The 16,020-nt window shown below is 41.6% G+C and overlaps 1 protein-coding gene across 2 annotated transcripts in view; it reads right to left on the reverse strand.

Annotated features, from left to right (window-relative positions):
* SLC17A8 (solute carrier family 17 member 8) overlaps positions 1-15,056 on the reverse strand; it is a 38,286-nt gene extending 23,230 nt beyond the window's left edge. For both annotated transcript variants that reach the window (XM_043881725.1, XM_043881724.1), the window contains exons 1-3: positions 14,655-15,056; positions 8,645-8,897; positions 537-655 (exon numbers count right to left, since the gene is read on the reverse strand). In XM_043881725.1, the coding sequence (XP_043737660.1) occupies positions 537-655; positions 8,645-8,897; positions 14,655-14,755 (473 nt within the window). In that variant the 5' untranslated portion in view covers positions 14,756-15,056. The remainder of the gene's footprint in view (positions 1-536; positions 656-8,644; positions 8,898-14,654) is intronic.
* Positions 15,057-16,020: the final 964 nt, after the last annotated feature.

Genomic DNA, 16,020 nt, shown 5'->3' on the forward strand with positions numbered 1-16,020 from the left:
TGCTCAAACACCTCCTCTAGAATCTCAAGGGTATGAAAGACATCTTACGGTCTAGAGACAAGCCCCCTCCTACTCACATGACAAAACCAGTATAGTACAGGACAATATCAACATAGTAAACAGCATCACAGAAAGTCATTGCTCAAAGGGAACTCAAACACAATCTAATCCATGTTTCATTTCATAGATGAGGAAATGGAGGTCCAGGGAAAAAGAGGAACTCAGTAGAGGTTACCAAGTGAGTTACTTAGGGTCCAGAAACTGTTTCTCCTGACTCAGGTGCAGTTGATTTTTTTTAAACTACATAATCAGATAAAGAATTGCCAGATAGATTAAATTAAACAAAAAAGTAAACAAAAAGAGATTCTTAAGAACAGGATCATATAAGGTCAATGTCTGTGAATCATGTCTTTAGGAATGACTTCTATCTTTCACTCTGCACCCCTAAATTGAGAGCCAATTGCGCAGAACTGATAAAAGCATACAAAGCCACATTATGATCTGTGTAGCGTTCATGTTAAATTAATTTATCTTACCTGTTCGCAGCAAATTTATTTGAAATGAAACCACCTGGAATTTGTGTCACAATATAACCCCAGAAAAAAGATCCATGGATAAGGCCCACCGTCTCTGGGTCCCAGTTAAATTGTGCTGTCTGGAAAAGAGAAATCAGGTACACTTGGTTTGTAAGAAAACACTTGCCTGTCATCATTCACTGATGATCCTATATAATAACCCTACGAAGTCTTTCTTTCCCTCCTTTAAATTCAGCAAATATCTTTTTCATTTTTTAATTTGCATTGGGGTATAGCAGATTATCAATGCTGTGATAGTTTCAGGCGAACAGTGAAGGGATATTCAGCAAATATTGATGGGGGGCCTCAACGGCAGCAGGGACACAGCAAAGTCCTTGTCATTGAGCTCAACTCCTAGTGAGAGAAACGAGCGACCGTGAACAAGTTAAAACAGAATGATGAAGGCTAAGAAGAAAATAAAACAACTTGTAAAGAAAACAAAAGGTAAATTCTAGGTTTACTGGGTTATTTAGGTACCAGTTTAGTCAGAGCACTAAGGGAATGACAGTCATGCCTCTCATTTCTTTATGAAGATAATAAAACCTACCTACCCACAGGATGTCTGGGGATAAATGCCATGAATATTTCTAGTAGGTTATTCCTCTGCTTAGAGATTTTTGCATTTAACACATTAGGATCATGCCTGGGGCACAGTGTAGACTCAGAAAATGTTAGCAGCTATTGTTGTCGTTACGATGATGACAACAGCAACAAAACCCCTTACACAACTCTCAGACCATCGAAGCCTTTCCTCACTTTCTTTCCCAGCAAAGAAACTCACCCTTTTCCAATTCCTTACAAATCTCCCTCCTCTGAGGAAGCTCCTCAGCCGCCCTGAATTGAAGTGGTCTCTTTTCCTAGGCCTTGGTCCACAGACCAAGTTCTTGCCATCATGGCACCCACCCTGTTCTCAAACTAGCCTGTCACGCGTCCGTTTCCCACATGAGGTGGCAGGTGACTCTAAGGTGGCAGCCGTGTCCTTTTGACTTCATAACCTCTGTACCTAAGACAACTGTCTACAACATAGAAGATGCAAGTAAAGATTTGCCAAATGAATGAATGGCTTTGTAAAGCATTGGTATCAACATCCAAGATGTTCCTGTTACGGAGTAAGAGTTCTTCATTATCAACATAGAACCTTTTATGAATTTTCACCACATTTTGTTTTCCAATCACAAACTGTCACGTACTTATTTGCTCCTTTATTCAATATGCACCTCGTGCTTCTTGTGCGCCAGGTCAGGTGATCGTATAAATACAAACTCAAGCGTTGCCTTTGCCTTCTAGGAGATCACGGTGCAGGTAATATTGGCCCGTGTTCTGCACTGTCGTTCCCATTTTGCAGACTAGGAAGTTGAAGCTCAAAAGTAAAGTGAAACTAACCATCATTTATTCAAATCACTTCACCAAATTCTTATTTTATGCCACTATGTGCCACACGTTGTACTAGATACTGGGCATATAGCAGTGAACAACAGCAGTGATTGCTGTTTCCACAAAGACGTCAGTGGGGATGGCAGGAAGTGTACAGGTATCCGTGTTAGATGGCAATCAGTGAGGAAGAAAGAAATGTGAACCGAGAAGGGGACAGAAAATGTTGGATAGGAGTGAAGTAGGGAGATATTTTACATAGAGTGGTCAGGGAAGCTTTCACTGAAGAAATGACTTCTGAGTGAACTCCTCAAGGAAGAAAGGTAGCAAGTGATGCTTCTCCTTATCGGAAGAAACTGCTTTCTAGACAAAGGAATAGTGAGTGCAAAGCCCCTGAGATAAGGATACACTTGTGTGTTAGAGGAACAGCCAGATGTCAGAGGAGTTGGTGGGTGATGGATAAGGAAGAGAATAACAGGCATTAAAATAGGAGAGATTCAAGCGATAAAGGGCCTTCTATCACCATAAGGACCTTGACTTTTACTCAAAGGGAGATGGAAGCACTGAACCGAAGAAGGACATGATTTTAAGTCACTTTCCATGTATTTCCTCTTTACAATACCTGGAGTTAATTACGTCATTTTCTATAGAAGAGGAAATTGAGATTAATTTACTTGCCCCAAGTCATAGAACCAGTTGTAAAGAAAGCCAAGACCAAGACCTCTTTCCAAAAAACTATATTCTTTCCCTTGCTGTGGAGACTTCACTTTCTCACTAAGAAGTAGAGACTAGACTTCCCTGCCATGAGTCACAGAATGCCCCCAAGAAACCAAGGATCCAAGACAGAGGGAGCCACTTCATTCAACAACTAACTGTCAATCACATGGTCCCTTGCTTATGTCTTTCCCTCTGACATATGGTGCTTCTTTCCATGTGGCCAAGGTTACCTACAGAAAAGTACTTGTGCCTGCCAAGAACTGACTTTCACTATCATTGAGTCGATGAGAATAATAATGGTCCTATGTATGAATTCTTAAAATAAGCCAGGTGCTATGTCAGAGACAGTATAAGGCTAAAAAAATGGTCCCCAAAGATACATGCACAAAACCCCCAGAATCTACTATAGATGCTGTCTCATTTGAGAAAAGGGTTTTGCTGATGTGATAAAGTCAAGGATCTCAAGGTGAGTTCTTCTGGATTATCTAACTGGGCCCTAAATCTGATGATGTGTCCTTGTAAGAGAAACGCAGGGGGAGACTTGAGACATAAAAGGAAAGAAGGCCATGTGAAGATGGAGGCAGAGACTAGAGTGATGCTGCTACAAGCCAGGGAATGCTTGGAGCCGCCAAAGCTGCCAAAGGCAAAGACGGATTCTCCCCTGGAGCCTTTGGAGGGAGTGTGGCTCCCTCCAAAGTCAAGCTGGTTTCTAGCCTCCCTGACTATGAGAGACTATGTTCCCATTGTTTTTAAGCCACATGTTCATGGTCATTTGTTATAGCAGCCATAGGAAAGTAATAGAGGTGTTTAATATATTGGCACCAGATTATCTCATTTGATCTGCAAATCAGGCCTTTTATTCTCATTTCACAAATCAGCAAGGAGACTTAGTAAAGAGTTTCTAGAAATGCCAGTTCCTACCTCCCTGCTCACATTTCCTTCTAAGAGGATTCTCCTCCTCTCCTCAGTGCCAAGGGCCTCTCCCCTGTGACTGCGGATGGACACCTGAATAGAGGGAGCCAACGTGTAGGCTGGACTCAGCCTGCCTGTCTGTCTCTCTCTTTTCTGTCTGAACCCAGAGATTCCAGTTAGACAAGCTCCACTGGAGTTAGGGCCAGGTAAGCCAGCTCCCCAGCAAGGCAACGGCTTGAGGGACTTCAGCTTTGGAGAGCAGTGAGATTTGTTTGAAAAAACAAAAGCAGTCCATGGAGAGACCTGGGAGAATGGAGCCGGCTCAGAGAGAAGCAGATGCAAGACCCTGAAAGGCCAGCAAGTCGGAGAGTGAGCTGAGGAATTCCTAGCTCCCGTGAGGTCCGGCTCCCTCTGCCCCTCCTGACTCCCCCTCCTCCCCACAGTGCCCACCGCCTGGATCTCAGCCCCACCTCAGGCTGGCGCCCTCGTCTGGGGCACAGACTGCACAAGCATGCATAGCAGACAGCTTCTCAGCCTTCACTTTCCTGAGATCCCCTAGAGCCCTACAGTCATGTCCTTTTTAACTTGAGCTGGTCTCCCATTTCTGTTCTTTGCAACTGGCAGTCCCTGACCAGGACAGAAGGGCAACTTGCTCAAAGTCCCAGAGCTAATAAACAAGAGTCAAGTTTGAAACCAGGTCCGGAAGATTCCAAAGCCCGATTCTTCTTAACCTACAGGAGTTTGGATTTTCCCTGAGGGTAGTGAGAACTAACCTCCAAGTTTCTCAGACTTCAGTCATTTATTGTTTACCACATGCCAGACACCGTTCTAAGTGATTCACATGTCTTAAAACTCATAATTATTAAACTAAAAAATGATTATGATTCACATATCAACTGAAGCTACCGTTTATACGACTAGCAGAATATATGCCAGTTATTTGCAAGGCCTACCTATTTATACCTGGAGTAGGAAATGGAACCCACTCCAATATTCTTGCCTGGAAATTTCCATGGACAGAGGAGCCTGACGGGCTATACAGTGCATGGGGCTGCAAATAGTCAGACATGACTGAGCAACTGAGCACACACACCTATTCATACCACTAACTTTTCTCCCTCTAGTGAAAATGAAGATTTAAAAATATCTCAGTGCAAAATATCTAGTTTTTCTCCCATAAAGCCAACCAAACAAAATTACCAGCCATTGAGAGGCTTTCTTAATACAATTAGTGAAATCTTTGTCATTGGTTTGGACATGCTCAGATGATATGTAAGCTTTGTTCTGTTTGAATAAGAGAAATGGCCTGCTATAAATTGGAACTTCTGAAATGCTACTAAACTCTTACTTATGAGGCCAGAGAAAATGATATAAAGCATATTTTAGATCTTAATCAGTTTCTCTAAGACTCCAGAGGGCAAAACCATAGAAACTAGAGTGCACACACAGCATTGTTCCTTAAGTTTATCAAAATGCCTTTTCCATTTGCCTCAAAGCAAATTCTGTTGACCTAGGCCTATCCTTTCATGCAACAAACAAATGCAAACCAGCATCTCATTTTGATCCAGGCCTTAGCAGACAAGTTTAATTAGCTGCCTTTCCTCACAAAAGGCTGCCAGAATGCATGTGATACACATCTGAAACCTCATTAATGTCCATCATTCTTTATTTTAAAAATGTACGACATCCCTCTTACACCTCTACTGCCCTCCCTGCCCCTCTCCCCAAAATAAACAACCAGGATATCCTTTTAAAAACAGATTCAACTGTGGCATAAAAAAGAGTGGTTAGAAGAATCTCCATGGTACCCTTTTCTTCTGGTAGAATAATCTCTTAGTTAAAAAAGAAAAAGGGTAGGGGAATCTGCAGGCCAACTAAAGACTTCTTTTTAATGAACTGAAATTAAATTTTCACTAACCAGTATTTGGCAGAAACTGTTCCAGGTAATGCTGATAGACACAGCATGAAGGAAAGCATTCTGCAGTTAAGCCCAGGAAATAATGCACACCACAGCCCCCTCTTGGAGACTCTCACAGGACGCAGCACAGTAAAGGTTCCTAGTTCATATGACACCTTCAAAGCACAGCCTACAGAACAGTGGTGTCCAGACACCAGTTTGGGAAACTCTGATCTAAATGTTTTCCCAAACATGGGTAGGGACTGGAGAACTATTAGAAGTCTCTCTGCAAGAAAGGAACCCTCCTGCACTGTTGGTGGGAATGTAAATTGGTATAGCCATTATGGAGAACAATATGGAGGTTTCTTAACAAACTAAACATAGAGCCACCTTATGACCCTGCAATCCTACTCCTGGGCATATATGTGGAGAAAAACATGATCTGAAAGGATACATACACCCCAATGTTCACGGTAGCAGTTTACAATAGGCAACACGTGTGTGTGTGTGTGTGCACGCACGTGGGTGTGTGTCTGTGCGTGCACATGTGTGTGTGTGTGTGTGTGTGTGCGCGCTTAGTCACTCAGTCGTGTCCGACTCTTTGCAACCACACGGACTGTAGCCCATGAGGCTCCTTTGTCCATGGGAATTCTCCAGGCAGGAATACTGGAGTGGGTTACCATGCCCGCCTGCAGGGGACCTTCCCAACCCAGGGATTTAACCCAGGTCTCCCGCACTGCACGCAGATTCTTTACCATCTGAGCCACCGTGGAAGCCCCAGCCAAGACAGAATAAATGACCCAATCAAAGAGTGGGCCAAAGAACTAAACAGACATTTCTCCAAAGAAGACATACAGATGGCTAACAAACACATGAAAAGATACTCAACATCACTCATTATTAGAGAAATGCAAATCAAAACCACAATGAGGTACCATTTCACGCCAGTCAGAATCCAAAAGTCTACAAACAATAAATGCTGGACAGGGTGTGGAGAAAAGGGAACCCTCTTACACTGTTGGTGGGAATGCAAACTAGTACAGCCACTATGGAGAACAGTGTGGAGATTCCTTAAAACACTGGAAATAGAACTGCCATATGACCCAGCAATCCCACTCCTGGGCATACACACCGAGGAAACTAGATCTGAAAGAGACACGTGTACCCCAGTGTTCATCGCAGCACTGTTTATAATAGCCAGGACATGGGAGCAACCTAGATGTCCATCGGCAGATGAATGGATAAGAAAGTTGTGGTACATATACACAATGGAGTATTACTCAGTCATTAAAAAGAATACATTTGAATCAGTTCTAATGAGGTGGATGAAACTGGTGCCTATTATACAGAGTGATGTAAGCCAGAAAGAAAAACACCAATACAGTATACTAACGCATATGTATGGAATTTAGAAAGATGGTAACGATAACCCTGTGTGGAAGACAGCAATAGAGACACAGATGTATAGAACAGTATTTTGGACTCTGTGGGAGAAGGCGAGGACGGGATGATATGGGAGAATAGCACTGAAACATGTATATTATCATATGTGAAACAGATCGCCAGTCCAGGTTCAATGCATGAGACAGGGTGTGCGGGGCTGGTGCACTGGGATGACCCAGAGGGATGGGATGGGGAGGGAGGTGGGAGGGGGGTTCAGGATGGGGAACACATGTACACCCATGGAGGATTCATGTCAATGTATGGCAAAAACCAATACAATATTGTAAAGTAAAATAAATAAATAATTAAAGACATGGAAGCAACGTCAATGTCCATCAACAGAGAAATGGATGAAGAAGATGTGTACATATACATGATGGAATATTACTCAGCCATTAAAAAGAATGAAATAATGCTACATGCAGCAGCAGGGATGGACCAAGAGAGTGTCATACTGAGTGAAGTAAATCAGACCAGACAGAGAAGGAGAAATATATGACATCCCTTATACATGGAATCTGAAAAAAAAAGATACAAATGAACTTACTTACAAAACAGAAAGAGACTCACAGACTTAGAAAATGAACTGATGGTTTGCCAGGGCTCGGGGAGAAGGGGTAGTAGGCACTTTGGGAAGGCCATGTACACAGTGCTAGAAGTCTCTCTGCAAACAGATGGATTTCCACATGCGTCACTCCAGTGTGTGCATTCAACACAATGAAACATATATTGGGTATCCACCGGGCATACGTTTTTGTTTTATTCTCCCATAATCTCAATACTTCTCAAGGCTTATCATTTAAGAAACAAACCAGATTTCATCTTTTCAGTGATTCATGAAAGTAGTACTGTTTAAGTGACATCACTATAGACTTGCTTATGACCACGAGAGCCTTTGAATGGGGCCTTGTGCTTCTATTCACTGCAGTCCTGATCCACTGGGAGATGACTGGCTGGACAGCGATCATCCTGGAGTACAAATCTGAAGGTACCATCTCTCTGCTTAAAGCCCACGCCTGACTCCCCTTAGACTTGCTGGGCTCTCTGCGACCTAACCCCACTTTACCTGTTACCTCCTTCTTCTGATGCTTACCTCATTCTATCCTTTTACCAGCATTCTTAACTGGAGTCTGTGGATGGAATCCTGTGGATCTATGAACTTGGATGGGGAAAAACCAGCATCTTTATTGCTACTAATTAATCAAGCAGCATTTCCTATAATTATGAGTGTAGGCAACAAACCCCAGTCATATTATCAGGACCTGTGATTCTATTACTAGAGGAAATTGTAAATATGCTCATATCCCACAGTGGCTGTTGCCATTATCTCAAACGACTGTTCACCATTCAAACAGCAAAATTACAGAAGTTACTAGACCCATTGCTAGATTTTGTCATCTGATGTGTTCATAAAGAAAGCCATATGTTTCTATATCACAGATTCAATTCTTCAATAGTTTGTTACCTGTATTTAAAATAATTGGTTTCCTTTGTGATCCTATGTGTTTTTTAAAGTTTTTTCATTTACTATTTATTCAGGCTGCACCATGTGGCATGGCGGGTCTTAGATCCCCGACCAGGGATCAAACTCTCATCTCCTGCAGTGGAAGTGCAGAGTCTTAACCACTGGACCACCAGGGAAGTCCCCTATGTGTTTTACTTTAAGAATTTAAAACATTAATACAGTTGTTGCCAAAAGACACTGACATAGACATAGACAGACACTGACCTGAATTTCCGGTTTTCCATCAACATACACAGTGCTGTTATTGACCATTTCCACAATGGCAACTCCAAGATTGCACCGAATCCCAAAGGAGATGCAGAACCCCAGCCCGCTCATAATAGCAATGATGTAGCGCTTGGGGACCCCACAGCAGGGGCAGTCACAGAGTGGGGGCCTCTGCTTGGACGTCTGCACCGGCCTCCCTTCTTCATTCAGCTCAATGTTACCTTCTTCCTCATGGGTCCCATCAATTTTCCTACAGCGGACAAATGAGCAGGGAAGAAAGACCAGGATTACAAAGTGTAGTAGGCAAGGAGAAAAAGTGTACCAAGAAAGAAAAAGGAAAACCCAGAGTAGGATGCATCCTGCATGTTTTAGCATCATCATCTTCATTATTACTAAAATAAATTATAGTGGTTAAGATTTACTGATATTCTGGATATTGTGTTGTTGCACCCTTATAGACATTAATTTATTTTAATCTCATAACAGCTACACAAGGTAGATAGTGTTATCTTGTCCATTTATAGACAAAAAAACTAAGTCCTCTGAGATAGGATGCAAGTTCAAGTCCAGAGTTTGTATCCTCAACAATATGCCTTACTGAATATCTGAATATCCTGCTGAAAGAGTATCTATAAACTTCATCCACATGGCATGACCCAGCTGACTATTATGTTTGACTTTAATTTTAATGTCACTTGAAGCCTGATAAAAGATATACAGTAAAAAATCAATTTATTTTCAGATTCTTTTTTCTTCTTTTTCTAAGTCTTATTAAAATACTAGGTAAGGACGTACATTTTCCATCACAACACAAACCAGTTGGTTGTGTATCTGTTCTTTCTTAAGTGGTTCTAAGGTGATTCTCTGGCACTTTTTAAACAGAGGGCATGATTTCTCATTGAGTCCCATAAATTCAGATTATGGTAGTCCATCCATTACAGTGAATTTACTCTCTTCTTAAAAAAAAAAAAGTAATTGGGCAAACTGAACACTATCTGTCAATAATAAAAGGAGCTGTTTGCATCATCACATGTATCATAACCCTTCTGAAGATACCCGATTAAGGTCTGAGTCTTTGTGAAAATAATCAAAGCTTATATGTTTTCAAGAGTATCATATTCACTAATAGCTAATACAATGTCCAACAGACTACGTAGAAGCACGAATAATTTGCCCACCAATTCATAGCAGAGATCATCTTAGTAGCTTCTTAGATGCAAGCATATGAGGTTAAAGCACATGTAGAGAGAGCGTGGGGTTGCAAAGAGTCGGACACGACTGAGCGACCGAGCTGAAAGAGCGCAAACACTGGATTTAATTCAGTTCATCAAACGTTTACTGACTGCCTACAGCATGTCAGGCCCTGTACTGAGTGTGACGGAAGGAGAAAGAAGTGACACGGCTTCTGATCTCCTTCAGCTCTGAGAGCAAGAAAGACACGTACACAGTTGTGATTGCTGGATGATGTAGGTTTTCTTGAAATCAAGGTGAAGCGCAGTGATAAAACAGGAAAGGAACTTTCAATTTTAATTTATGAGGTCAGAATGATAGCTTAATAAATATGCAAGAATATGGAAGAGAACATATGCAAGAACATGCAAGAGAACATGCAAGAATAATCAGAAGAGAACATCATCAACCTCCCAATGTACTTTTGTAACCTACCTGCATGTATACTGATGTGTTCTACGTTTTCTTCTATGATTGTCTTCCAAGCTTCTAGATAAGGCCAACCTCTTTCCCTGGGTACTAGATCTCATTGCCAAGAAAATCCCTATCCACATATTTCATCAATTATTTACTCCTCTCTACTAGAACATTCTTCCTGTCTACAAATATGCCCTTATTTGTCATACATCAACATTTAAAATAAAAACATGTTCTCTTTCAGCTACCTACCTATTTCTCACCTCCCTTTTATAGAAAAACTCAGAAGTCACTGTCTCACTTCCCTTTGTCCCACTCTCTCTTGGACACACTCCAAACAGGTATACCCCCCAACCTGTCCACCAAAACTGCTCTTCTTGGGCCGTCAATGCCCTTCACGTGGTTCAGTTCAGTTCAGTCCTCAGTCGTGTCTGACTCTTTGTAACTCCATGGACTGCAGCATACCAGGCTTCCCTGTCCATCACCAGCTCCTGAAGCTTGCTCAAACCCATGTCCATTGAGTCGGTGATGCCATCCAACCATCTCATCCTCTGTCATCCCCTTCTCCTCCTGCCCTCAATCTTTCCCAGCATCAGGGTCTTTTCCAGTGAGTCAACCATGAGTCCACATGATTCAGCCCAAAGGCTCTTTCCAGTCCTCATCTAGTTGACCTGTCAGCAGCACTTGACACTACTGATTATTCTTTCTTCCTTGACGACTTTGATTCCTTCATGGATACCACGCTCACTTCGTGGTCCTCCTAATCCTCTGAACACTCCTTCTGTTTTGTCTCTGAAGCTGATTTGTTACTTCCTCAACCTGTAAACCTGGGATGCCCAGGGCTCAGTTTATAGATCTCTTTTGTTTTCTGTCTGTACTTTCTAGGTGACCTCACTCATCTCTGGGCTTTAGACACCATGCATATGCTAACAGATTTCAATTTTCATATCTAGATTTATTTGACATCTTTGTGGACACATGATCAGCATCTCAAATCTAACATATCCAAACTGAATTCCTCTTAAAAAAAAAAAAAAGTTAATTCTTGAAGCTTTTCGCATTTCAAGTAAAGACAATTTTGTTCCTTTGGTTGCTCAGAAAAAAAAAACTTGGGTGACATCCTGGATGCATCTCTTCTCCAATCTCCATCCAATCTATGCATCAGTGTCCCTTAGTTTGAATTTTCACTCTTCCATTTACTTAGCTGTGTGGCCTAGTTAACCTCTCTGAGCTCTCTCCCCAGGTGGCACTAGTGGTAAAAGAACCCGCCTGCCAATGCAGGAGACGTAAGAAACACAGGTTCGATCCATGGGTCGGGAAGATCCCCTGGAGGAGGGCATGGCAACCTATTCCAGTATTCTTGCCTGGAGAATCCCATGGACAGGGGAGCCTGGTGTGCTGCAGTCTGTGGGGTCACAGCGAGTTGGACACGACCTAGGAACTAAACAACAACAGCATAGATCATTTAGAGCAGAACCTGACACATGTGCCCACTATTTTTATCACATTAATTCTCATAACCACTTAATGAGTCCACTCTGCTAGGATGAGCATAAATGCCATTTACTGCCATTTATATTGATATCTAAGAGCTATTCAGATCATAAAACTCTATATAAATGTGCAGCCTCAGTGGTATCCATGAGTTTCTGGTGTGAATGAATATGATACTTATCTTATAGACCTGTGGCTAAGATTAAATGAATTTCTACCACCAGACAGTTGATTTGAATGGTAGCGCAGTGTAATGATTAAGAAAGATGGGCACAAAATGTCTGGTCTGAAACCCAGCTCTGCCACTTACAAGCTTGGGCAAATTACTTAACCTCTCTGTGCCTCAGTTTTCTCATTGGCCCTCCCTCATAGGGTTGTTAATAGAATTAATGGTACCTGGAACATAGTGTTTATTACTATCATTTACTACACATAAGCAATTAGAGAACATTCATCATTTAAGCTGAAAAAAGTCTGTATATAAGTTTCTGGACCTTAATTTCCAAATGCTATGCCTTCTGTCTGTTCCAATAGTGGACGATAAGTGAACGCATCATCTTTCTTCCTACGTTTCAAAAATATTAATGTACCTTTAGCTGATGAATTGCTCAGCTGCTTCTTGTCAATGACTGCTCTCCAGGGAGACTAACAGTGTCTGGCTGTAATCAGCCCCATGTGCGAACTTCAGACACTTCTCTATGCATTTACCTCTCCCTTGACCGTAAGGAATACTCCATAGTTCAAAAGCATACAGAAAATTCCATTTAGATGATGATCTCAGTAGTAAACATTATTAGACATCTATGATTTATGCTGACTGCTAAGTTAGAAAGTCAGGATTCTTAACTCCCCAATGTTTCTGCCCCTTACAAAATAGAAAACATTTCTTTATGACTTTTTTCTTACACTGGATCCTGTCAACTGGTTTTATGTAAAAATCAACGAGGGGAAGAAACATCCATTACATACCGGTTCTGGGCAAAGCATTATATATATATATAAAATTATCTTATAGACTTGAGGTTAACACCAAGTGTTAAAACAGCAAAGCTGTTTTTGCTGGAGGAATCCTAATTCTGGAGCTCTGCTCAAAGACCACTAGAGTTGAGGATCAGTTCAGATTGCCAGTCAGCTAATGCCTACCTCTGCCAATAATTTCTCTCTAGGGATCACTGAAAGACGAGGTATGAATTTGGCTTTATTCTAAAATCAGTCATTCTATAATTACGACAACAATGATAACATCTAGCATTATTTAGTGTGCTCTCTATCTAGAACTATGATAGCAGGTTTGTTTTTTGGTTTTTTTTTTTCTGATTGTTCAGTGAGCCAATTCTGAGAAAACTCTTCAGAGTAATAGACACATAGCTTAATTTGGGGTTGAAGTCGCACAACTTGGAAATTACTGATTTTATTATATCCCTTAGCAAACCAGTCTGGTAAACAAAAGGATATTCAAGTGGATCATTCAATCAAACATAGTAAAATAAGCCCTTAGGATTGAGAAAAGTGATTAAATTTTAAAAAGCAGCTAAAGTTAAAAAAGAATACTCCTAAGTATTTATATAAAGCTAAATAGTTGTCATCACTTGAATATGCCAATTAAGCCACAATGCTTCCTTTTGCATTTTTAATCAAATGAAAACATTACCTGGGAGTGCTTGACAGAAGAATAAAACACTCTTAAAAGAAAAGGTTATTATAATCATTTCCTGTGTTTAGCTGGTTTATCTTGCTGTCACTGAGATAGGTTTTCATTTATACATGATAATTCAGTGTAGTTCTGACTGAAACTTTTTGTTTTTAATTACCAAAGTAATAAGGTGCCCAACCCAGTTCTCTTGCTAAGCTCACCAAAGGGATGTGGAAAAATTAACACTGGCAGGAGCCTGTGTATTATAAAACACAAGAAGTGGAATGAATCTGTGGACTAGTTTTTAAATTTATGAGAAAATATAGATAGAAAAGTTAAAAGTAGATACCAAGGGAAATTTTCATTCATCATAATTAGAAATAATGATAAAAATTTTATCAAAGTTATTTTCACATTTATTTATATCAAAGAAATTAAAAGAATCATTTTACCTTGCACATAAGGACTGCTTATTAATTCATTTATAAAACCTAGGAGGGCATTTACGATGTCTATTTTAAAAATCACAAATTAAATATCACATCAATTCATTCATTTATGGCAAATTCTCCTTCCAATAATAATATATTTTACTTTAAAAAAGATCTATTTTTTTGTTTGGACAAAAACATTCAATCCAATGACACCACTTAACACTTTCCCATTTAATCATGTAAGATTTTCTGCTTTAAATACTAATTTTTAAAGTTACTTTCTTCATACTATTGTGCAATAATCCTTCTCTTTGAAAACTACACAATCAAGAACCTCTTCATACAGTTCATATTACAAGCTATACAATTTGAAAATACCTTTCATTTACAGTGAAAAATTCTTAAAAATTATTTCAACTCAAAGCATAACCATGTAAAGCAGTTCCTGGTTTTGTTGTTACTATTGAATTAACATAAAGTGTTATATCCCCAAATATTTTCTAATTCAATGCCAAACACACAACTTGCAATATTACTGTGTCCAATAAGTGCTAATCTTGCTGCATAAACGGAGAGCTTGTTGTGGTGTTTTCCTAATTCAACCTTATCCTTTTGATGCATCTTCTTTTCCTCCAGGTATAGTCTGTTGGAGCTGGAAGGGGCTCCAGAAGCCCTTTATTCTGACCCTCCCACTCCTTTTTAAAATGTAGCTTTAAAAACAGGAGGCAAATTCTTTCAAACACCAGCAGCAATGTGAAGCTACTTTGAAATAAACCTAAAGTTTGCATTCAAACTTTACCTTTGTAAAATCCCCAACGAATCTCCCACAGCGTTCTTCACGCCCTCCTTTCCAGGTTTCCAAATTTTTTCTTTGAAGGTATCGAATGCTTTAAAAGGCATTGTGAGACGGGGGTAGTACCTCCAAGCCGTCAACAGTCAGTCTCGGGAACTCTCATCCTTCATTTCCAGCATGGGGACCACTCTGCTTTCCTCGATGAACACCTGGAAGTCAGTTCTCAGGGAGGTGACTATTTAAAATCAAAAAGGCGATGAAACCCAGCCCAGATCTTTCCAGATGAGACACAACACCCACCCCCCAAAGCAGGAGAGGCCAGATGATCTGTGACTGCGAATTCAGCCCCTCTCAGCTCCCAGCTCAGCAGCAGCCTGCGGTGCTGTCTCAGGCAGCCACTCTCAGACTGAGCGCAGCCCGGCTGCCTCCCTGGGCTGCAGCTGGAGAAGCTAAAGGGGGCTCCAGCCCACGAAGTGTCCTGCGACCAGCGAAAACCTCTGCAGCCGATCTCCAGCCCCTCCTGCTGCTTCTGACCACATTCCCCTTCTGCCTCACTCAGCTCGGCTGTGGCTTTCACTGAGGGATCCTTTCCAAGGTGATGCCATAGTAACCAGCACAATACCTGTCCCTTGGCCGCTGGGCTTATTAATGGGCCCTCAGCCAGAGCAAGCACCCAGGGCGAAGTGTGTCAAACACCCACAAGTCCTCTTCTTTTCTGAGGTCTGGCCACCAAGACAGGCTCTCGGCCACTGCATTAGGGCCTCTTATGCCTCTCTTGGGAGAGTTGAAGCAGTTTTTGCACCAGACACCAGTACAGATGTGGTCCTTGGAGGAACATTTGCACTTGAGGAGGCTAAATGCAAAACCCAAGCCCTTTGCCTCTAGGGGGGCATGTGTCTCATCCACAGAGCAGGCTCACTCAGGGAGCAGCGTGTTAAATGCCACTGGGACCATCGAGCTGAGGGTAACGGAGCCAGTCCTAGAACCTGCTTAGTGCTCTTCCCTGGTCTTCACTGCCTTCAGAATAAACCTAAATTCTTGATCATGGCACAGAAGACACTCTGTGTGACTCCAGCCCTGCTTCCTGTCACTCCGCTCTTCCTATCAGCTCTTCACTGGGTTCTGCAATCTTCCTGTCACTTCTGGGGTTTACTCAAGGTGTGCCTTCTGCCTGGGTAACTCTCCTCACCCTTCACCTGGGAAATGCCAAGGTATTCTCAAGTCTCACAGAGGCATCACTTCCTCTAGAAGTCCTCATACACAAGGTTGGGTGTCCCTCCTCTGTGCCCCCGTATCCACTGTCCTCCAAGCCAGTGCGATCTGGCATGCAGCAGTGAAAAATCCTTGTTGGACTGGAGTAGAAACAGCACAT

This window comes from Cervus elaphus, chromosome 22, assembly GCF_910594005.1.
Source record: "Cervus elaphus chromosome 22, mCerEla1.1, whole genome shotgun sequence".
Taxonomy (NCBI): domain Eukaryota; kingdom Metazoa; phylum Chordata; class Mammalia; order Artiodactyla; family Cervidae; genus Cervus; species Cervus elaphus.